This window comes from Plectrocnemia conspersa, unplaced genomic scaffold (genome assembly GCF_051122295.1).
Source record: "Plectrocnemia conspersa isolate PC_06_02 unplaced genomic scaffold, ASM5112229v1 ptg000013l, whole genome shotgun sequence".
NCBI classification, from domain to species: domain Eukaryota; kingdom Metazoa; phylum Arthropoda; class Insecta; order Trichoptera; family Polycentropodidae; genus Plectrocnemia; species Plectrocnemia conspersa.
The window spans coordinates 21,547,978-21,572,087 of record NW_028277177.1 but is presented as its reverse complement, the minus strand read 5'-3'; the positions used below and the strand labels follow the sequence as shown (position 1 = coordinate 21,572,087).

Here is a 24,110-nt window from a genome sequence, read left to right as displayed (position 1 = left end):
ACTGCAAAACAGCTGTAACTAAAATTCCAAAGGCGTAATGCCTAATGAAATTCAAAATTTAATCGTTATTATTTTAAGCGTCTAAACGTTTTTTTTTTATATAAAGTGAAAATGAAATATAAAATAAAACAGTATCATAGCATGAATAAGCAATAGATTTGAATGGAGGTTGATATATTAATACATTTATTTGTAAATATAATATTTGTAAACACGGACCAACAGTTTTATGTCAATGTATTTATTAAAGGTAAAATAAGCGGTGCCTCACATTTAGTAATAATACTGTCGACGCGAATGAATGCTATAAGATCGTTTGTAGATTGTTCCATTTTGAATAGAAATCTCTCGAGGTCGTAGACCTAGCTATTAATACAAAGGTACATAAATATTGAACGTTTTAAGCATCGTATAGAAGCAAAGAATCAGTAGTCGGTTTAAAAGATTTCAGCAGCATGTAATAATAATAAAAACACTCGAGTGAATAATTAAATCAATCAAATTCACAATAAATAATATAACTAAACTTTATAGTAGTCAATTTTTATCCCAAAAAGCAATAATAGATGACAATTATTATACAAGGAACATAATTGACCAAAATTTGATATTTCTGGCATTTTAGAGTAAATTTTTTTAGAAGAAAGGCTAAAAACTAATCCATATATGTACGTACAACCGTCGTTCAAAGTTAATCTACCATGTCTTAATTTTCAACGATGTTAAATAATAAAATAAACACGTATAAATTATATTTAACATTTAAGCAATAAATTATCGACTAAATAGTAAATTAAAACTGTAAAAGAGTAGTACAATTTTGTAATCTAAAAATATGTGTAAGATGAAATGTTTTCAAGAGCCTTTTGGATAGTATTTTTTGAAGGTTTAGTTTATTTTTTAGCCTGTTTTGAATATAATTATTAGGGTATTTTAACGATGCCTAAACTGGCGAAAATGAGTCGAAATCAACATTAGTTTATGGTCGTGTTTGGTATCGTTAGTGTCAAGAAATCGCGGCCGAGTTGACAAAGCGTTGCGGGTGCGCCAGCGGCGGCGTTCTTCGGCGCTGGCGGGCAGGGGGCGGCGCCTCACCCTTCGTTCGCTGCCCGCGCGCCCTTCCGACGCGCGCCGCCGCTCGGGTATAAAAACCCGGGGCTCCGCCGCGGCCGGTCATTCGTGAGTCGACTGCCGCGCCATCACCTCGCACCGCGCACCGCTTCGGCCGCTCGCTAGCTCCAGCCGCAGCCGCTGCTCAGCCGCAGCTCAGCCAGCAGTCATTCGCGCTTCGGCCGCCGACCGCGCAACGTTCGCTCCGCGAGACCATATTGAACAGTCGTTCGCTTCACTCAGACATCTCATGTTGAAGAGCACGAACAAGATGTGGCCCGCCAACCAGTATTCGCATACCAACACCGCCAACCCTCCTCCCAGGAACAACCAGAACCAGAGGACGCTAGGAATGACGTCCGCCATCTCTACGGCTGGTGAGTCAACACTGTCAAATGTTTATTTTTACAATTTTATCAACCCATATAACTTTTTAACTATAATTGTCGTCGTCGTCGTCGTCGTCGTCTTTCAGGTCCCAGGCCCGTAGATTATGAAAAAACGGCCGAACTGCAAACTTGTCTGGAGCCGTACGGAGTGTTCGAAAGCGAACCGGAGATGCACCACCGCATGGAAGTGCTAGGAAAGCTGCACGGTCTGGTTAGGAGATGGATCTTCGATCTGTCGTTGCAGCGCAACATGCCAGTGAGCGTGGCGGACACAGTCGGTGGCAATATTTACACGTTCGGCTCGTACAGACTCGGAGTGCACCACAGGGGCGCCGACATCGACGCTTTATGCGTAGCTCCGAGACACGTCGACCGAACCGATTACTTTTCCTCGTTTATGGAGCTGTTAAAATTACAAGACGAGGTACGCGCATCTATCTACCTACGACATCTAACGTTATTCGTTAATTCTAATGCAAATATTCTATTTAGGTGACAGACTTGCGCACCGTCGAAGAAGCTTTTGTTCCCGTTATCAAGATGAACTTTGACGGCATAGAGATCGATTTGCTGTTCGCTAGACTCGCACTCAAAGAGATACCGGATTCGTTCGATCTGCGGGACGATATATTGTTGAAGAATTTAGACAAGAAGTGCGTGAGGAGCTTGAACGGATGCAGAGTCACAGACGAGATATTGAGACTCGTGCCGGACATGCACAATTTTCGTTTGGCTTTGCGCGCCATCAAACTGTGGGCTAAAAGACACGGCATCTACTCCAACGCGCTGGGATACCTCGGAGGCGTCTCCTGGGCGATGCTCGTCGCCAGAACCTGCCAGCTTTACCCCAACGCTCTGCCCGCCACTCTAGTCCATAAGTTCTTCTTAGTGTTCTCTCAGTGGAAGTGGCCGCAGCCCGTTCTTCTAAAGCAGCCCGATACCGTCAACCTCGGCTTTCCCGTTTGGGATCCCCGCGTCAACGTGTCCGATCGCTATCATCTGATGCCCATCATCACTCCGGCCTACCCGCAGCAGAACAGCACGTACAACGTCTCCACTTCCACGCGAACCGTCATCATGGAGGAGTTCAGAATCGGCCTGAACATAACCGAGGACATCATGTTGGGGAAATGCAGCTGGGATAAGCTGTTCGAACCGCCTCAGTTCTTCACCAGATACAGGCACTTCATCGTGCTTCTGGCATGCAGCGAGACCGCCGAAGATCAGCTCGAGTGGTGCGGACTCATCACCAGCAAGCTGAGACTGCTGATCGGCAATTTGGAACGCAACGAGAACATCGTCATAGCTCATATAAATCCGGAGACGTACGAGCCGATCAACGCTACCGAGCCAGTGCAGCCGGGTACGTTTCCAAACTTACGTCGACATTGATCGAATCTTTCGTTCGTCGTGCAATATATGCATTTTTATAGTTTTAGAAGCAAACCAAGTGATCGACGTCGACGCTAAACCGTCGCCGGCGGACGCTTTGGAGCCCAATAATCAGGCGCCGGCTCCCCAGGCCCCCGCTGCCAACGCATACCAACAAGAGCCGTTACCGGAGGTATGTATCGTTTCTCTCGAATCGCATATTATCTTATGATGTAGTATATTAATCGATTCCGATCGTTTTCCAGAGTAAATTCTGCAGCATGTGGTTCATCGGTTTAGCGTTCCAACCGCCGTCCGTCAAGAACTCCGATATGAACGTAGATTTAAGATACGAAATCTTCACGTTCACCGACATGGTCACGAATCACGCCAAGCAGATCAAGAGACTGAAGGAAGGCATGACTATCGAGGTGATTATAATTTATCTGATTAAAATCATAAATGATTGTTTTATGTGATTCATATTTTTTATTCTTCATCAGGCTCGCCACGTGAAGAGGAAGCAGCTGTCCCACTATTTGCCGATGGCTCTGGTGAAACGCGAAAGGAAGACCTCGCAGAGCAACGCGAACGCGCCGACTAAGAGGCGCAGCGACAGTTTCGCCGCAAACAACGAGAAGAAAAAGAGAGTGTCGGAATCGAACGTGAGTACAGTAAAAACTGTTTACTATCCGACAAAAAAATAAGAAAGCTTTTAAAAAATAATCAAAAGCATACATTCAGCTTTAATGTAAATGTTTTTTTTTTTACTTTAATTGTAAAAATGTTAATAAGACTGATTTATGTATGTATGATTAATCTTTTTAATGTGTAAATGTTTAAATGTTTAAGTGTACGATGTGATTGTAAATTTTCATTTCAACTTCTATGTACATATATGTGACGTAATAAACTATGTTTTTTACAAACTGTCTACGTTTCACTCTTCATAATCATTTTAACACACAATCGATATAAAATATGCACACTTTGATTTCTTTAATATGCAATATTATGTTTTTTTTTATTATTTATATTTCAGGCCGAAGAGAACTCTGTGTGCAACGACGACTCCAACAGTTCCATGCATGTGGAAATATCGATGAGCTCGGCGAATCAGCCTCGGGCCGAACCGAGTCAAGTTTCCGCAAGCGTGCAATCCAACGATTGCATCAGTATGAGTCAAGGGAGCGATTTGACTTGAGGACGTCAGTCTGGATGTATAGTTCATATTATTGCGAACATTCAGTGATTCGATGTTAAAAATCCTGAACAAATTGCGGGTACATTAAGTCGGAACAAGCGTCCGCTCACTCTGAATAATTGAGTATTGGCACGCGTCGTCTTATTTTAATAATATATTATTTACATATATAAATATACATTTCTCAGGTTCGTGGGTTATCATAATAACAATACAATGACACTACAAAGAATCTAATTGAAAATTTTCAGGCAAAGCAATACGATTAAGTGCAATTATAATATTTGAAATACGTACAATAAAAACGCCTGATGTTTTGCATGCTGCTGAACCTGAAATTAACAAATTATCCAAAAGTTAAAATCCATCTCAATATGATGTAAATATATTAGATTATTGTTTAATTGTAGAAACGAAATGTAAATATGAAACGTTAAGTCAACGATTTTTTCCATTTTTTTTCATATCTAATTGCATTCAATCTATAAGATTGAATATTTAAAATTCCTGTGTATTTTTAATTAGTCATAAAAGTCGTCCTTTTCTTTTTAAACAATCGTAATGGGTCTTCCGTCTGCGTTCTTGAATCGCCGATTCGATGGATTGATTATAAATAGGTGAATCAAAAAGTAAAGCCAATTTATTTAGTAGTAAATTTATAATTATCATGTTCAATGTAATATCATCGCTTCTACGAAAATCTCTCATGACCGTCCGCAGGCATTTAGATGCTCTATTTAAGTAAGAAATATTATTTTTTAAAGCTTTCATGCTAAATAGTTATATTGACGCGATTTCTTTGAGCTACATCATAATAAATCGATTAATGTTTACTGCCTAATGTTATTACAATAAAACTTGTATCTATATTTTGCTTACATTCTTCTCTAAATATACGAAGATTTTACTAATATTTACGGCATGCTCAATTAAAAAGTGGCCTTTTGTACGATATGATTATGCATCTCTGCTTTTGCCTTATAATTAATTTTAGAACTGACATGCATTTCAATTCTTTCATAATCAGTACACAGTCTTCGATGAGCCTTAGCTCTTCTAGTATGCGTCTCTTTTGCGATTGTCTGCCTATTGTGCTCCAGAGCTGTGATCTTTAACATTGATGTCATCCGCACAGTTTCTGGTGTATTGTGCCTTTTGTCTCAATACCGGTGTTCACTGCATTTCTCATAAAAATATTAAAAAGATAACACAGTACAGTCATTTTTGTAAATAAATAAAATAGTCCCAATGTGTAATTTTAGACTTTTCGGATGACACTAAGTTGTTGAAATAGTTGTTTACGTCAACCTTTACTTTTTGATTTACTTTTTGATTGTAAACGTTTTTCTGTGATTGATTAATATGACGCAAATTGCGTTTGAAATAATATTCTTGTTAAATAACATAAATTTTCATTTTTAGTATTGGTGATTTACGGTAATGTTTTTGTTTTTAATTTTTTAATGTAATATCGGCTAACTATATGTTAGAATCTCATCATTCTTGAATCATGCAAAAAAATAAAATTTTATTTTGTACATAATAGTGAATTCAAAGAATGATATACGATTCTATGTCTAAGTATAATTGATGTCGATATGTATGTATATTTAAATGATATATAAATAATTAAACGGATATAATATTAAAACGTTTAAATATTTTTCAGCTGTACTCTTCTGCTGCGTCGACAGTGATAGAGGAAAGTTGATAATTAGATGTAAAAATATATAAAAAGTATGACCGTCTTTCATTACTATGTGGACGAGATTTACGTCTTTGTGGATCCGACGGAAGGAGTTTGATTGTTACGAGTGATGATAATTATTCCCACTGAGTACACTTATAAATACTGTTTAGTGCTAGTAATTCGTTTTCTCGTCTGCCTCGTTCGAGATCAGAGTTAAATATAATTTTGTATGTGTAAATGTAATGCAAACAATTATTCTTTTTTTTAAATGATAAAACATATACAAGGAACAGTACATCTGATGCGTCACGTAATAATGTTTTCGTGCACCAACATAATTTCAGTTTAAAATATGTTTTATTTTATAGAATTGGCTCTTGATGACACTTTTATGGTGCAACGGTATGTATTTTATGTTTTATATGTATTGGTTGTATTACATAATATTTTGAAGAATAAAGAAATCTAAAATCCGAAACATTATTTTTTTTAAATAAAATTTAGCTTAAAGAAATATATATACTTTTATAGATGTTTTTCTTAGCGTTCTGAAGTTGGTCACTATTTTGATATACAAGTTTTTAAGAAACAGGTATGTGTAATGTTTTTTTCTTCATCATCTACACAAATTTGTAGCGATGGATTTGGTAAATTTGGCTTCTCAAGGAGAGAACAATAACTGGACTTTTCTGTATAAGTAGACTTACAATAATTATGAAACTAAACCGGGATAGAAAAAAGGTCTTCTCAGAATTTTTTGCATTTTGTGATGCTGAGATGTGCTAAGTTGGAATGCGGTGAAATAAAAATTGTCATCTCGGAAATTTTGTGAAACCGGGACTGATAGTATGAAACCACGACGCATGGTCTTAAAAATATTTTTTAAAATATGTCATTTCAGTAAAATCATATCGGAATACATTTCATCGGTAAAAAGATAATTTATCTGCCAGGTGCTAGTAAAGTTATATGATTTCAATTTTTCCATACATAGTAATATATACATTTACATACGTATCATTATTTATTTACATGCGATAAATAAATGTTAAAGTGAAGTTATATTTTCACTAGTGAAGTCCACATACATTTTCACCAGTAGATATATATTTCTTCTAGCGAAAATATACTTTAACTGATTAATTAAATTATGTGTATTAGTCTATGAAATTAAATTTGCTAATTGCGAAACATTCACTTGCTGTTCAAACCCAAACCACAAATTAATCAAACACAACGTAAAATACAAACCAAGCCGACCTATCTCTCATGAGGAATTAAGCGAAAGAAAAATTATAGATAGACGTCGCATGCCAGTGAACTAGAATGCCAGTCGTTATGTGCCAGTGACTCGGCAGTCAATTTCCAGCTGGCATGCCAGCAACTGGCAGCGTGTAGATCAGCCCTTTACGAATAATAAAATAGATGTCATTGATTTTAGTTTGGTGTACTCCGTCTCATTATTAACTTAGTAGTTGTTGATTGTTTTTACCCCGTTAAACTACATGTAACAGGCTAAGTGTGAATTTAAAAAAATGCATACATTACCTAGATACTATTTGCACTGTTAAATCACTCCATATACAGTACACACAAAATAATTTAGAAACAATGTAACTAGTTATTATTTATGGTCTCACTGTTCACGTATTTGATTCAATATTGGTCATATATTATTAAAAAATCATTGTATTGCAATAAAAGAGCAAAGTACTTTAAGGGTGATGACGAAGTTGTTTTGAAATAAAATTAATTAATAAGTAAATATATTTTTTTCTTAATTCCTATTAATTAATATTTAGTGACACTTAAGATAAAATTTTCCGTGCTAAGGCCAAAAAGTGCATTAAAAAAAAGTTAACGTTTAATGTCATATCAGTGTGCAGCTAGTGAACTTTGAATTACACGTCTCGTTCTTATCTGTTGTCCGGAGATTAAACTAACCTTAAAAATGCAACTCTCCACCTTCATCTGGGAGCTCATGCACCCAATCCAGACTTTTAAAGTGCGTCTGAGGAAGCCTCTGAAGAAGTACTGGGAAAGAATTTCCGTTTCATACAGAAAAAGAACTGAGGAAGGCGTAAACAGTGTACGCGAGTTTGCGATCAAAGGTGCAATAGTCGCATTAATGATTTCCATTATAATCTGGATGGCTGTCTTCATGTACATCGCTTTCTACTATACTTACATGCCCAACATAACCCATACGAGACCGGTTCATTTTCAATACAAGTTAGCGATATTAATAATGATTAAATTATTACAAGTAATGTATTACTGAAATTTTATAATTAACAGATCATGTGAAGCGCGAGGTGGAATATGTTCCAATCCAGCTGCACACGTGCAACTAACCAAAAGACAGCAATTGCTCATGGTCGGTCAAGTTTATCGAGTCAGCATTGATATAGAATTACCTGAATCAGAAACCAATAAAAACATGGGTATGGTTTATTTTTATTACAAAAATATATTATTGACTTGGAGAACATTTTCGTCAAAAGTATTTTAAAATTGATTTAGGATTGGATTTCGGCAATCAAATTGTTAAATACATTATTTGTCTGTTCCAACTTTTTTCAAGCCGTCTTCAATGGTAAACCACTTGCTATGTGACAATAACAGTTACTCGGCAAGCGTGTGATTTTTAAATTGCCTTCTACAAATAAAAGAATGGATTTTTGTTGCATTACACTAATGTCATAGTGATATAGATCGGGTTAAATTAATCACTTCAAAGCTAGGAAAAATCTAATATGAGTTTTAATTACAAAAATCACTCATTCTGATCACAATAGATGTTTAAAAATGCCATAGGTTGATGTGGCATTGCTCTATCATGCTGGTCGATAAGCTTCCATATTACATGTTTATCAGATATTTTCCTACAAAAAACAATCTAAATTTAGCACTTCAGAATAAGTAGATAACGATATTTTCAATGTATTTGAAAAAATCTTTGAATACAGAAAATGTTATTTTATCTCCATATTTGAAGAAGAAAATAATTGGATTGTAAATCTTTTTGAAGAAAAATATTAAGCAGCCAATTTATCAAATGAGGAAGAAGAGAACTTGGTTGAATTTTTAACTAATATTACTTTATAAACCAAATTTTTTGAGAAACTTCTTATTAACTTTTGAGTAGACATTAGCAGATTTCTGACAAAGCAGTAAAGTTTCTGTCGACATTTACAATATTAGCTTATAGAGAGATTTATCTAATTAATTAATTTCTATACTAGTTATAACTAGGGATTGCAATACCGGTAGTACTGAAAATATTTTTTACGAAATCTGTACATCTTATTTGTTGAAAACGATATCTTCATGATTGAACTACGAAAACGACAATGCCCATATTACTGGAAAGAAGAAGCAGAGAATAAAGTTATGTTTATTGTAGGGGATTAAATTAAGTAGTTTTATCAGGGTAGGATATCAAAGAAGAATAATATTATCCCTTTTAGTTCTAGAGGGCCGAAACATCGACCCACCTTATTCCATGCGAAAAATTCCACTGCCCGATATTTCAGGGCAAATTTAAAAAAATTAATTTAACATGTTTGATTATTTTGTACGATATGCGTGACGTGAACATAAAAGAAATACATTTACTTTATCTCAGGCAAGTCTTACGGTACCTAGCAGTGTTCCCAGTAATTCTATTATGTAACAGAAAAATGACTTGCTGGCCATTTTTTATGATAGGGATGGCTGGCGAAATGAAAACAAAAGCAGATATTGTATACATGAAATTCTTTCTACTATTTCTACAATTTTATCTACATTCAAACATATTTTTACCCAAATAGTTCACAGAATATTCTTCACTAAACATAGGTGCTAAATATTAAAAATAAGTAAGTCTAATTTAGGAGGCATCTAGAAGCAGTCTGTCAAAGACGATGTTGACCTAGATTTATTGTTCCAAAACAAGAAAATTTGGCACCTGTATTTTCGAAAATATTATTTTTTTATAAATAATAAAAGTGTTTTAATTAAAATATTTATTATATCGAAACACTAATTGCCTGGGTATTCGAATGTTTTGGTTTTGCTAATCAATAAACACGGTGAATCATGGGAGCGGTACTCGGATTATTTTTTTATCAATTAATTAAATAATAATAATAATAATGTCAATTCCAGTATTGACTGTTTTTCTCTCGGTAATACCGGTATTATTGCAATCCCTAATTATAACTTGTGATTCTATTTAACATAAAACTATCGAACATTTAGTGCTTTCCTATAAAAATATAAAAAAAATACTATTTATGTTGTAACGACCTTCTCCCATCTTGATACTGAATAGAAAGTAATAGCAAATTTTTATTTTAGGAATGTTCATGTGCTGTGCCGAATTCAGAACTCGCAATGGCGCTTTGGTTACTTCGTCATGTCGATCCGGAATCCTTACGTACAGATCTACGCTCTTACATTTATTAAAATCAATAGTATATTCACCAATGATGCTCATTGGCACATTTAAAGAGAAACAAACGATACAATTGGAGTTATTTTCAAGCTTTGAAGACGATCAAGTATGATATATTTACGAATATTATCTCAATTTCAGTTATTATATTTATTTCGATTTTCAGAGTCAGCCCGTTACCAACGTCTATGTTGAAATTCAATCGAGATATATAGAGTTATATTCTGCTAATTTGCATATAGACGCTCACTTTAGTGGATTACGTTATATAATGTTCCATTGGCCGTACTTGTCAGCTGCTATCGGTTATTATTTTATTTATTTATTTTATATATTAAGATGTATACTATATATTAACTAAATGATGCTATTATTTCAGGCGTAAGTACAAATTTGCTGTTCTTAGCGCTAATCGGGGCGCTCAGTTGGTATCATCTGCAGTTGGATGATGAAAATCAGACAAAACTATTAGAAGACATAAACGGAACACCCACAGAAGGATCGATTAGTATTAAGCAAGAAGGTATGTATTATTAAAAAAAACTTTATTATTATATATACACTTGAGCAATTAGTTAATCAATACATATAATATTTTATAATATTATTCTCATCAGCATAAAATACATACAATAACAACTGACGTCAAGATTGGTTCAACATTTGTTAATATTCACTACTAGCTATTATGTTAGAAATATTGAAATGAAACAATTCCTCAATTCTCGCCTTTTAAAATTGAAGTTAATTTAGTGACTTACTTGTATTGTTAGTATATACTATAAATCAACGCTAGATTTGTTATTAAAAATCATTTTTTAACCCAGAAAAGACAAGCCATTAATCAAAGAATTATATTTTTAGATTCACAAGGCAGTGAAGATACAGCAGAAGGATGCCTGACTGATGATAGTTGCACGACGATGAATTAACGTCCCAAAATATTCCATAATATAGTAGTCTTTTACAATTATATTTAGATACATGTATAGAAGATGACTGATTTAAGCTTTATAAATAAATAAAGTGAACTCTTAACGGATGTTCTTAAATGTATATTTCATATATTTATTATTTAATGAAATAATAATGTTATTAAAATCACAAATGATCATTTATTTAATAAAAGACTGTTATTGTAATAAAATATATTTAATGTTAAAACGTATATTTCATATGAATTATTGATTTTTTAATTACAATTATTTTTAAATTGTTGATATAAATCCATTTCATTGAAACACATACATTGTTTTATTATGTTAATGACATTAATTTAGTTCCATTATTGAAAATATCACAATTTACATTATACATATATGTGTATGCATTTCACTAACTTCCAGTGCCAACAAATTTTGATATAACCGCTATATCATAATCGCTTATCTGTAATTAAAATAATGACATATAAATCAACACATCATACAGATTAAGCGATGATATAACATTACCTCGTTTTCATCTGCATCGTTGATTTCGTCAAAATTTAATTGACTGCTCGTGACGCTGTGCTCCCAGTCGTCGTAAGATGAATCAGACTCATCCCCATTGTTATCGTTGTTTTCTTCTGTAATATCATAAAATATATACACATTTTTAAAATAAACTATATCTCTTATCTTATATTTACCGTTATCTTCTGGTTGAACGGCGGCTTCTTCTTGAACCGGTGGTACATTAGCTTCTTCTTCATTTGTTTCTGGTTGAGGTTGAACGTCTTCTTCGCTTTCGTCCGTTATCATCACAAATCCATCTTTACATTTCAAGCGGGCGTGATTCTATAGGTGAAAATTTTAATTTATAATTAAATGATATGTATAATATATAAAGAAATAAAGAATAATAATGTAGTAATGTTTATTATAAAGTCAAAAACTTTGTGCGAAGCTTTAAAATGTTAAAAAGTATTTTTTTAACGAGTCTCTATAAACATTACAGTTTCTTGATAAATTATTAAGATTCTATCTAAGTTTTGTTCTTATTCAGGTAAGAATAGGGTTTTTCAACGTCTGGATTAGATTTTCAATTAATCTAGACTTAAAGTCAATCACGTTACATTAAAATTTGATTCGAAGTGTTTTTTTTTAGAAAGGCAAGACTTTGTTTTGTGATCTGGTAAACTTAGCCTGAGTTGTAATATCTAATAGATTAAGCATTTTTCAAATGAACACTATTGTTCTTCGAAAATAGATAGAATATATAGAACAAGCAAATTAAATATCATTAGGAAATGACGACTTTTCAATTTAAGAAAATGTTAAAATACCTATACCTATAATTTAATAAAATATATTACAGAATGGTTTAGTGTAGTTTTAAAAACTTATTACAAATTTTTCATTAAAAAAGTAAAACATATCAAATAATCAAATGCATCTGCATATTTTTAACATTTCAATCATAATCCCCACATTAAAACAGTTTGTTTTTTATAAAATTCAAAAGTACCAGTCAATTTGCAAACAGGGATGGCATTTCAACTTTCTGCAGGGAGATATTTCATTATGATTCATAGTATTTCATTGAACGACAAGCATTTTTCTTCCCAGTTTAAAATACACGTCAAAAGCAATAAAATTGTACCGCTGCAGTGGAAACGCTAGGTTAAACGCTAAGACAATAAGTGGGAATTAAATGAAGCATCTCTAAACCGAATTTTGAGCAATAAGAGAGCGCAAAAAACAATTATCCCTTCTCAGAAGTCAAAAATTCACGTCAAAAGCAATAAAATCGTGCCGACACCGTTGCAGTGGGAACGTTCGCCGTAGCGTTCCCACTGAAACCGCGCCGACACGATTTTATTGCTTTTGACGTGAATTTTTGACTTCTGAGAAGTTCTGTTTCTACGCCGAATCAACGAGTTTGGCCAGACGAACAAGAGCTGTAAGGGACATTGGACTTCCACCCAATTCTGAAGGGTATATAAGTTAGAACATGGCCGTACAGAATAACTTCATTCAGAATATTTTCAGAAACTTATCCAGTACTACCAGGGCCAGCTTTGGCGAGTGTGGGGCATGCAAGAAAAAAGTGCGAGGCCCTCCCCCCGTAAAAAGGTTATGTAACGAATACAAAATTTATTCAATAATATATAAAACACACTAACATAGTATTGTAATATCAAATAAAATTTCAAATAATTTCAATTTATTGCATATGCATCATACAAAGAAATTAGACTACAAAAATTGTAAAAAAATCGTTTGTACTTTCCAATATCAAAGTAATACATTTTAGAACTATATATTAAATAGTGACTAAGGAATCTACATTATTGAATCTTGATAAATTTATTCCTCGGTAAAAATATTGCTAATTTTCAAAAGGGGCTCGATATAAAAAGTTTTCGAATCAGTGCTAGCAATCAACGTATGTTAAAATTTGAAACGCTTATTTTCGAAATATGGCCTGTAAGAAGAAAACACAGGTTCGAACATATGCGTTTTAAAGGGCAATAGTTTTTTTTGTGTATTTTATAGATTTATTACAACGAAAACAAACGTTGAGAAATAATTTCTAGAAACGACGCATTCAAGTTGTTCTAGCACTTATTTCTTTTACACAAAGGATTACAAGAGCCTCGCAAAATCGATGGTATATGAATTTTACAAGGATACACAAAGTCTAAGACAACAAAACCGACCCCATAATTTTATAATTTTACATTTTGTAATAAAAATAATTTTAACTTTTTTTTAATTTTTTAGTTTGTGCGCGGGGCCCTAAGCGAGTGAATCAGTTGCGTATGCTCAGAGCTGGCCTTGAGTACTACCACTTGCTTCTGACTTGGAATAAATGAGAGTTTAGCCGAGCTACACCAAATCTTAGAAGAAACGACCTTAGAAGCCACAAAAAGCAGTAGCTTTTTACTTCTACTGTCGACCAGGTCCAGCTAATCAATCACCTGAATTGCAAGAATTCAACCTGATTTTTGATTCAACCAGTAAAACTTTGTACTTAAAAAAATAAATGCATGCATCACCAGATACTGTACAGTTACATAAAGTAATACATTTCGTATATTAACAACAGCAAATCTGCTAGTCATGGAGTTATTGTATCTCTTTTTATTTTATTGTAATACTACCTTTATAATATAATATTACAGTTGCAAGCCCAATGCATTACAACGGGAGATAACAATGTAACAGTACTCTGCTATTAAGAAAATAACAGTTTATTAGAAATTCTTAGTTAAAAATCAATATTTGGTCTTTAACTGAATTCAATCATTAATTACATAAATATAAGTCACAATTCAATTTAAAATAGTGTCCAAAATAAATTAGAAATCAGAATTTTACTACAGTATGTTTCTATATCATTATTATAATAATTTAATACATACCTCAATATATTGTTTAAAACCCGTATCATTGATTATTGGATTACAGTTTAAATCTAAATAAATCAACGATTCCATTTTGGATAAGTCCCAATCGTCACACTTTGATAACGGCAAATGTGAAATCTGAAAATAGATTTTTACAGTATAAATATTGAGTTGAAAACAAGATTGTATATACAAACGCAATATAATAACCTCGTTATGATTTAAGAATAAGTAAATTAGACTCTTATATTGTATTATATCATGCGGTAGCTCTTTGATGTGGTTCTGAGATATATTTATATGAACTAAATCTAAGATGTTGAGGCACGACGGCCATTCTTCGAACACGTTGTCTTCGAGAGTTAACCAGCTGTAATATATTAAGTATTAATATATGTAAGTATTTGGATGTGTATTGTATATTTATATAAACCTCAAGTTAGATAGCTTCCAAAAGTCTTTGGGCAAATTCATTATGCTGTTTTTCCTAGCGCCCAGCGTCCGCAGGTTGGTTAGCTTGCAGACTTGTTCGGGAAAACGTTCGATCCCGACGGAGTTGCACCATAGAGTTTCGAGACTCTCCAGTTCGCCTATCTCGGGTGGTATTGCGTCTAAAGGATTGTGACTGATATTTAAGTATATTAAACTTTTCAGTTCTTTCAGCTCGGTAGGAAGACGCGTTATTCGATTGTAGTCTAGTGACAAGATTGTCAACGTTTTCCATTGCTGTATTTTTGGACTGACTGTTATTATCGTGTTTTTGTTGAGAAACACTTTCTGCAAGCGAATTTCAAAGAGGCCCTCGGGTATTTCTTCGATGTCGAAGTTTGTGAGGTCGACGATGCTCCGTTTTTTGATGACCGCTTCGTCGACGAGAGCCTCGATGTAGTATTTGTAGATCACTCGCAGAATAGAGCTCATGCTCATCAGAATATGGTTCGGATCAGGAAATTATTGTCGCAGGTTAGAACGCGACATTGCGATGGCTCGAATTTTCTGCCAAAAACTGTTTTCCTTGAGCCAAGATTAGATTTAGCTAGCACTAGAGTTTCAACATATTTTTTGCTTTTTAATTACTTATTATTCTTACTAACGTGAAATGATTATTATATTCCGTCTTATTTATTTATTAATAATATTTTTGTTTACATTTCAAACGTGTCGCAGTCATATACTAAATATATTTTTGGGCAAACATATGTTCCAATACTGAACGAAAATACAATATGACGTAAGATATATTCATTCGCGACAATTATAAGCGGAAAAAAAATGTTTATGAAACCTGACGTTCCGTACGGATATCTGACGTTTAGACTGACTAAATTATTGGCAACAAAAATACACCCATATATCTACTTCTATGATCACTTTAAACACCTTTATTGATCGCAAAGGATAACGTACTATATACATCAACATTTCCCCCTTTTATAATTTTAAATTTATTCACTTTTCAAAAATAAATTTAATCATCTAATTAATATTAATAATATTCTTTAAAAATAAAGGGTATTATTTAGATGAAAATCTTCTCCCCTTTTGTTTATGTGGTGTTTTTATTAGCAAATAAATATGGTTCATATTTTTTGGGTCAGAATTTATAATAATTGGTCAGAATTTATATTAAATGGTAAAAAATATTTTGACAGATTGGCAAAATCATTTTTTTCGGTGAGTATTTATTACAGTTCATTGGTCAGTATATATGATCTGTATTTTAACCTCAAGGTCAGGTTTATGTTGACAGGTGATCAGCATAATATTTCATGGTCATTTTCAAAATATTTTAGTGCCAACTTTTCTGGTTGGGTTCGCAACATTTTAACAGTCATATTTCAACACAACAAGCCAAGCGTGCTCTCTGCCACCGCTCTGTAATTATTCCCGATTCGTTCGTTGCTCTTAATACCTTCGTGTCTTACATACAATTAAATAATAAAAATAAAAAAGTTATTCATGGGGTGTTCAATGTTCTGACCAACGCTCACTCGCACTTAACCTGTCCGACGGTTTTGGTGCGAGTGAGATATTTTATAAGATATTTCTAAAATAATCAATTCATTGCCTATATATATTTATAGATGATATAATATTTTTTCCATTCTAATTGTATACTATTATTATTCTACCCATTTGATCAGGGACGTCGTTTGAAGAACGAGGCAGAAATAAATTTGGCCAGAAAAATGCATGTCATTTAATAAAATATTATGAATCATAATAATATCAAAATATTGTAAAAACGACCACTGATTTGCCAAATTTTGCCCCCCTTCCTTGAAAAAAGTTGAAGTGACGTCACTGATTCTAAATCAGAAACTCTCGAGTTACCCCTAAAAAAATATAAAGAATCTATCCGTAAAATAGACCACTGACTAGCCAATTTTTGTCCCCTGAAATAACGTTCCTGCATTTGCTATTTATTTTGACACTGAATAATATGATTATTTCAATTCTGAATGTCCTATATTTTTATTCTGACCAAATTCAATTTTTATTTAAACCATTTGATATTTATTCTGAACCTGAATAATATAATTATGACTGTTAATAAAATTCTGACCAAGACTTACTTTTTATTCCGACTATTTAATTTATTGCTAATAAATAATATAAATCTATTGCATATATAAAGTAAAATATAATTTACGATAAAATCCTAGTATTCATTTATATGCAGAAATATTTCATAGTGAAAATATCCCTCCCCCCACCTTTTATACAAATATATCTAAAAATTCTAAATATTATTATTTTATGTGAAAATAATGGATTTTACCTTAAATTCAGATAAATGTACTTGTTAAGAATGTCAGCGGCACACTCATAAACCAATGGTTATGAACTCTTCGTCACTGGTTTGGTCCTAACGGCCATGAAAGCGGCCAACAACGTTTTGCTAGCTAAATACGTTTTAAAATTTAAACTGGTTAGTCTTAACATTGAAATTATTTATGTAATATGTAATCTCATTTTAATTAGATTCGTTGCAGAGAGTTATTCATGTGTTGTTTACCGTTCTGCTTCTGACCAATGCTCTCTCGCTAACGTTCTTTCGCACATAACCTGTTTTAATTTTAAAGCGTATTTATGTAGCAAAACAATGTTGGTCACTTTCGTAGCCGTTAGGGCCAAACCAGCAAAGTGATGCAGCGGGGAGTTCATAACCATTGGTTTCATTATTAACGGGTGCCGAAAAAATAACATTTTTTTATATGAAACTTACAGTGAAGTTAAGAAATGAGTCGTTGTTATTAAAACGCCACAATGGACTGTAACTAAATTGTAAATCGTGGCACTGTGACGACTACGCGGATAAAAGTCCCGTTGATCGACGTCTCGTAACTATAACTACCAATAAATATCTGGAGCGACTAACATTCTGTAACGAGGTGACGACCAACGTGATCTCTTTTGCGTACACTTCATGCCTGACGCCAACTCCGAGCTGTTTGCACCCAACCCCGCGGTTTTAAGGTTAATGCCAGTTCTAGCTTATTTAACCCACCAGGCAAAAACTAAGTTGATTCACCATTAATTATCTTTTGCGATTAATAAGCATTTTAAAAGTTATTTGTCATATTTTAATTGTTAAATTTACACATTTTGTTGATTTACAATGCGCCGGAGTCACAGACATCTCTTCGAGTTTCAAAGCTACCCCATTGCCCCGACCTAGCTACCACGCCACGAGTCTACGGTAGATTTCAGAAGCAACACCGCAAATTGCTAAGGGGAGAGTACGTCGGGGACCAAAACAGCTGACATACCTGAAGCAGCGACTGCAACATAGAAGCAGAGCTGCATTCTCTACACTTATTTTTTGAAACGTCGAAAAGTATGTTTTTTCGATCGATACCTCGCAGATGGGCGTCTTAACTTTGTAACCATGTATTATATTTGCAGCGTAATTAATTCAGAATGGCCATAGCTTTCAAATATTATATATCATTGTTCTAATTCACTTGGGACATGCCCAGCAAGACTTGGCACACACGTTTATTTTTAAGTTAAAATCACAAAGATTTGTAAATTATATTTAAGTTACAATAATTTAAATTCCGAGCCGTACAGATGTGTGCAATACATAGATATTTTAATAAATATACGCACCGTGTTTTGGTTTCATAAACATTTTCAAGTCGTATTGAAGATCAAGTTATTTCTGGCGATTCTTGGCTGGACCAAGTGTAACGACTGAGGCAGAAGAGGTTTATTTACATTTGCATTGTCGGCATAGATTTAGTGGAGCCCACTGCCACTCGTAACGAGCTTAAGGTCAAACTCTAGTGTATATTTTCAAATTGTAAGTGAAGTGATACTTGAGAAATTATTTTATTATAGCACCGCTTTAACCTATATATGATCGGGAAATAGGAGGAGATCAATCTAAAAAGTCCTCCATTTTCTCGTTTCTATGGTCTTTCAAGGGAGGGGGAAAGGAACTGCAATCCGATAACATTGTGATTTGGAGGGTTTCACTACCTGCTCGAGCAAACTTTTTGTATTATCTTGAAAGCAACACATTCCTTCGTTAAATGTGCCATTTACAATAGATTCCGCTTTGGCATCAATTGGGCTAGAAAGGGAATATATCGTTTGTTTATTTTTTGTAACCTTTTGTATGGAAAAATACGTTTTTATGACTTGTTTAACTGATCTAGTGTATATAGTTTGGCAGATGAATGGTGACGGATGACATTTAGACATACATTGGGCCGCTGCAGTATTACTTATTGAAGTATATGATCGTTACATTGCAAAATAATGTGAATGCTCGACAGATGGGGCACCACTGTATGTCAATCTTCGGTCGAATTCCGCCGAAGAATATTTGGCCTCCGCTGCCGTCACGACAGTGCTACCAGAGCTTCGCCAACTTTTGCCCATAATGAATGAATAAATAAATATGTATAAATAGGCCCCCACAATAGTATAAATTATGTATATATACTATAATATTTATGAAAAATATTGGCGAGAGTTTAAAAAACGACTTTATTCCTTATCATTTGTTAATCTGCACTGAAATTGAAGACTTAAATCATTACTATACAAAATATGAGGTAAGAGTAAATGATTTATTGTTTTAAGTAGAAGCATATTAATATTTTTTGGTCCCATAAAATTATTATGCATTTATATAATGAGTTAATAAAAAACACAATCAATGTTTTATTAACTTTATTTGAAAAAAATATTATGTATATACAAAGTTCAAATTGACAATCCAAGTTGTAAAGGTTTTATACTATACAATAATAATTTTATTAAAATATTTAGAATAAACAACATTTTTATAATAAACTACATATACAATAAACAAGAAATATACCTTTTTTTATTAAATATTATATTGAAAAGTGCATAAATTTAATAATACATTTTCACATTTTATAATAAGCGTAGAGATTGTGATATGGTTTAATGTATTTGTGCGCCTTTCAATAAAATATACTGTAAATATTTTTATAAAATTTATATTGTATAATAATTTTGGTCATACGTTTATTTTCTAACTATGACTTTGGAGAAAAATGTTAAATGTACAATAAATAAAATAAATAAATATTATAATGGGAAGAATTTATAGATTCGTTATAATATTTAACACTTCAACATTCAACAATAATTTATATAAAAAAATATTAAAATGAATAACAACCTTTTGAAACATTAATTTATGTTAATGTTTGATCGTACATCTAAAACATATTTAATGTTATCTAGCTATTAAGTAAAAAATTAGGTTCTTTTATACATATAAAAATCTTTTATTTATTACAACTATTGAAATAAATATATTTTATATAATAATAAAAGTGCTAAATATTTTATTCTCCCATTACATCTTCGTATTGTTTCCTGAAGCAGTCACCGACTGGGAAGAAGTCCCAGCATCTTTGTTGATACATATTCCAAACAAACGTTTCTTGACCTAAAATTTATACGTAATTTGCTAATATTTTAACTGTTCTTTATTAAAATGAGTTCTAAATGCACAAACCTGTGTATTCTGTATCCGGCTTATTAATTAAATGCATAAGGAAGAACATGTAATTTGCTAAATTATGTTCACGTTGTACGTGCGTATCGAAACCATGCGGAACCTAAAAAATAATAATTTATTTTGCTTCTATTATATAAAATATTACATTTAAATACAAACCTTATCAAAGTAATCTTTGCCTATGCCACATATGAAACAATTACTTTCCATGTCTTCTTTGACCGACTCAAGTTGATCACGCAACTCACCGAAAGCGTCAATGATCAAACCTGAAACATTTTAATGAGTAGTATTAATATGATATTTTTAATTTGATATTCTATAATTACAAACCCTGAATGATAGCCAAAAGGATAACAATGACGAAGAAGAAGAAAGTTATGTCAAACATGATACGGTACACTTCATAATCGTCACCGTCTGGCGGCCCAATTTCATCACCGATACCACCACCAGCTCTAACGCCTTTATAAAGATGGAACACAAAGCACTAGAAAAATACATGAATGATTTATTTATTACATATCAGAAAAATAATAAAAATATATTATATATGTATGTAACTTACCGTTGCCATATCATGACATTTTTTATCTACTTCATCTTCTTCTTCCTGTATGTAAAACTTTCTGAAGAAGTTGAACGCAATTACGGTGTAAATGTATACGATAATTGTCAGTAACATTACAGTCAAGACGAGCTATAAAATATTTGATTCATATAAAGATCTGCTATGTATTTTACATATAATGTTTAATTGATTATGAATATTACTTGTTTTCCGTTATGTGTTACTGATTGCAAGATGGTCCTCAGCGTTTTAAATCCTACAGCCACATCGAGCAAATGAGCGGCAAAGAAGAAGTTGTTGAAATTACCCATGACCGAAAATATGAAATACCACAACGAATACAAGAAAGAGTTGTCGGTGATTGTAACTCCCGCTTTCCATATTTGATATCGCCAATCTATGTTCAATATGTAGTATATGAGACCACTGCCTTCCTCTTCTTGAGAAGAGAAAGATGTCTTTTCCATGCCGAGCAAGTTTGAAATGGAATCAAAGTCATACGTCTCTGCGTACTTCTGTCGTACTTTTTTCTTCACAAATTTATCCCAATAATTAACAGGGAATGATCTGAAAGTACATAATGTATGATAAAATTTAAAGCATACTTTTGATATATTGATTTAACTATAAATATAATCACTTTGCACTAATGACTAATTTATCCCAGTGACTTTTGATATCGTCGTCCTCCGGCTGCTCGGCTACGTATAAACCGTCAAACTCCAAACGTCTCGCAATTTCTTTTTCTCGTTTGAAGATGGCAAGTGGAACCTGAAATAATGTTTTATAATAAATATATTTTTTTTATTTTAAATTTATATGTTCGTGAGCTGTTTTTTACCTTTAAGTGGTAGTAAGCAATCAACATAGCCAACGAGCATAGCGAGTGGAGAAAAGCGGCCAATCTCATTACGTGTTCCATATAGAAGTAGTCTTCATCGACGTGAACCAATTCTAAAGGATCTTCTTCTTCAGCGCTAGAATTTTCTCCACTGCTGCCTCCACCTAATACATAAATATATATTTATTAATTTAATATATAATTGAACTCAACCCAATTTGATTACAAAAGTAATCATTTTTGTGCATCATTGTATAGTGATATGTTGTTAAAGGGCATATAAAGTACAGACAGACGTCGCATCTCGCATATTGCTTTATGGTTTGTCTGCATTTCGATATTACACTATATTTTAAAATATGATAGCTATTATTACCGATATTTCAACGGACTTGTAATATAAGTCTTTATATTCAAACCGAATTTCGGTCAATAGGAGGGCACAAAAACAGAAAAATGCATGTCATTTAATGAAACACTATGAATCTCAATCGAATTATTAAAAAAACGACCACGGACTGGCCAATTTTTGCCTCCCCCCTGGAAAAAGCTGAAATGCCATCCCAGCAAAGCTACAACGATTTGAGGAATTAAAACCGAGCCAGATACTCGCGACCTTAGAGCGTACCGATACGTCGACTCCAACTGGCGAGTTCTGCAACAACGCTCAACGAAACTAATCGATTTGCTCAAAAAGGACATACACTATTCTAGATTCGATGCAGGCAATCCTTATCATTTTTCTTAGAGTTAACAATCTCACTAATTTCTACCCGAGTGAAGTTTTAAGAAAAAAAAAAAAAATTGTATTATAGGTTATCAAAATGAAATGTTTCGTCAGATGTAGTTGTATATAGCTGATAAATACCATCGCCAGAGCCACTAGAACCGGAGCCAGAACCAGATCCCGAACCCGACCCACTAATCAAGTCGATAAGAGATTCTCCTTCACCACTTCCTTCTGCATCATCGTCTTCTCCTAACGTTGTAACCTGAAATTTCACAACATTATAAAATCGTATTTTTAAAATACATATAAATAAATTTGATCTATTTACCTTATAGAACAATAGCATAAAATTGATGCAGAATGCAAGTACGAGAGCAACGTATTTAAGATTGTAGAAGTTCCTAGCTAAGAATGAAACCGCTCTATGCGTGTATTGCGAAAGATCCATTTGAGATAACGCCGACGGTTGAGGGATAGTGACTTTTTTGCTTTCGGCTTCGATAGCACTCATAGCTGCTTGTTGAGCTTGTTGAGCTTCAGTTCTTTCTATAGCCTGGAGCTTAGCAGCCTCTCCTCTGTAATTTCAACATTGAATTATAGTATCGGAGTTTGTCGCAGAAAAACGGGGACATTGTGACAAAAAGTGATAGATTACGATGAAGAATATCAAGCGTGTATCGTGAGATACTTTCACTTTCGCTCGCTTGTGTGTTAAGTGATGAGAGTGAGTGAGAAATAAGAGCATATGTTACATGCGTTCCGTACACCCTTATCTCTCACTCACTCTCGTCATTTAACACACTAGCAAGCGAAACGGAAAGTATCTCACTATACGCGCCTGGAGAATATAATTGATCAAGATATTGTTATTTTTTCTTCCTATAATAAAAAAAATGGCTCGTATATGATAAACTATCTTTCATTACCCCAAAAGATCGATTAGAGACGGAGGAGGTTCAGTTGTAGTTTCTTCGTGTGGTGCACCCTCGCTGCTTTCTTCCATGGACGTTTCTCCTTCTTCGCCGGAGGACGTCGGAGATTCGTGCGGTTGTAATTTTATTCTATAAAAATTATCATTATTTTATATTTTATTTGTACATATTGGTTCATAAGCCGCTCTGTCATTAAAATGTAAACATTTTTTTAGCATGTCTTAGTAGTTCTTCAATACAGAATTTCTAAGTTTACATGAGAATCTTCTACAGAAAGTTTCTGGTTTGCCATGTACTTAATATAAATGCCAATGCTTAAAAGAAACGTTGTACTATGGCAACAATCTCTTCTGCTGGGAAGTCTAATAAGTAAATTTCATATCTCTATACCCTATTTACGTTAACACAGTCAGTTCATATCATTATTTATGATTAAGAAAGATATGGCATGTTTGGGTTTACGCCCCTAATATTAGCTCTAA

The 24,110-nt window shown here is 33.4% G+C and overlaps 4 protein-coding genes across 4 annotated transcripts in view; 2 read left to right on the top strand and 2 right to left on the bottom strand.

The window, feature by feature from the left end:
• The first annotated feature begins 1,002 nt into the window (after positions 1–1,002).
• Positions 1,003–6,242, top strand: hrg (poly(A) polymerase hiiragi). The gene is made up of 7 exons (XM_088201293.1): positions 1,003–1,487; positions 1,586–1,923; positions 1,992–2,862; positions 2,933–3,063; positions 3,137–3,301; positions 3,374–3,535; positions 3,913–6,242. The coding sequence occupies exons 1-7, from the start codon at positions 1,361–1,363 to the stop codon at positions 4,072–4,074; spliced, it is 1,956 nt and encodes a 651-aa protein (XP_088057419.1). The 5' UTR covers positions 1,003–1,360; the 3' UTR covers positions 4,075–6,242.
• Positions 6,243–7,566: 1,324 nt separating this feature from the next.
• Seipin (lipid droplet biogenesis associated protein seipin) lies at positions 7,567–11,261 on the top strand. Its single transcript, XM_088201304.1, has 6 exons — positions 7,567–7,996; positions 8,063–8,208; positions 10,109–10,311; positions 10,372–10,510; positions 10,585–10,728; positions 11,070–11,261. Exons 1-6 carry the CDS (start codon positions 7,716–7,718, stop codon positions 11,135–11,137), a joined length of 981 nt encoding a protein of 326 aa, XP_088057430.1. The 5' UTR covers positions 7,567–7,715; the 3' UTR covers positions 11,138–11,261.
• Positions 11,262–11,341: 80 nt separating this feature from the next.
• LOC148227565 (uncharacterized) lies at positions 11,342–15,922 on the bottom strand. Its single transcript, XM_088201302.1, has 6 exons — positions 14,975–15,922; positions 14,752–14,911; positions 14,557–14,679; positions 11,839–11,986; positions 11,660–11,775; positions 11,342–11,594 (listed from the first exon to the last, which is right to left on the bottom strand). Exons 1-6 carry the CDS (start codon positions 15,466–15,468, stop codon positions 11,541–11,543), a joined length of 1,095 nt encoding a protein of 364 aa, XP_088057428.1. The 5' UTR covers positions 15,469–15,922; the 3' UTR covers positions 11,342–11,540.
• Positions 15,923–20,229: 4,307 nt separating this feature from the next.
• RyR (Ryanodine receptor) overlaps positions 20,230–24,110 on the bottom strand; it is an 89,268-nt gene continuing 85,387 nt past the window's right edge. The window contains exons 89-99 of the mRNA XM_088201255.1: positions 23,623–23,757; positions 23,025–23,271; positions 22,835–22,958; positions 21,967–22,130; positions 21,766–21,896; positions 21,329–21,692; positions 21,123–21,254; positions 20,888–21,044; positions 20,714–20,823; positions 20,552–20,654; positions 20,230–20,482 (exon numbers count right to left, since the gene is read on the bottom strand). Of these exons, the coding sequence (XP_088057381.1) occupies positions 20,379–20,482; positions 20,552–20,654; positions 20,714–20,823; positions 20,888–21,044; positions 21,123–21,254; positions 21,329–21,692; positions 21,766–21,896; positions 21,967–22,130; positions 22,835–22,958; positions 23,025–23,271; positions 23,623–23,757 (1,771 nt within the window). The 3' untranslated portion in view covers positions 20,230–20,378. The remainder of the gene's footprint in view (positions 20,483–20,551; positions 20,655–20,713; positions 20,824–20,887; positions 21,045–21,122; positions 21,255–21,328; positions 21,693–21,765; positions 21,897–21,966; positions 22,131–22,834; positions 22,959–23,024; positions 23,272–23,622; positions 23,758–24,110) is intronic.

Coding starts and splice junctions, on each gene's coding strand:
- hrg (XM_088201293.1), top strand. CDS start 1,361: ATGTTGAAGAGCACGAACAAGATGTGGCCCGCCAACCAGTATTCGCAT. Junction 1,488..1,585: donor GTCCGCCATCTCTACGGCTG/GTGAGTCAACAC, acceptor GTCGTCTTTCAG/GTCCCAGGCCCGTAGATTAT. Junction 3,064..3,136: donor AACAAGAGCCGTTACCGGAG/GTATGTATCGTT, acceptor ATCGTTTTCCAG/AGTAAATTCTGCAGCATGTG.
- Seipin (XM_088201304.1), top strand. CDS start 7,716: ATGCAACTCTCCACCTTCATCTGGGAGCTCATGCACCCAATCCAGACT. Junction 10,511..10,584: donor GTACTTGTCAGCTGCTATCG/GTTATTATTTTA, acceptor CTATTATTTCAG/GCGTAAGTACAAATTTGCTG. Junction 10,729..11,069: donor GATTAGTATTAAGCAAGAAG/GTATGTATTATT, acceptor TTATATTTTTAG/ATTCACAAGGCAGTGAAGAT.
- LOC148227565 (XM_088201302.1), bottom strand. CDS start 15,468: ATGAGCATGAGCTCTATTCTGCGAGTGATCTACAAATACTACATCGAG. Junction 14,912..14,974: donor TGGAAGCTATCTAACTTGAG/GTTTATATAAAT, acceptor AATATATTACAG/CTGGTTAACTCTCGAAGACA. Junction 11,987..14,556: donor GTTTTAAACAATATATTGAG/GTATGTATTAAA, acceptor TTTCACCTATAG/AATCACGCCCGCTTGAAATG.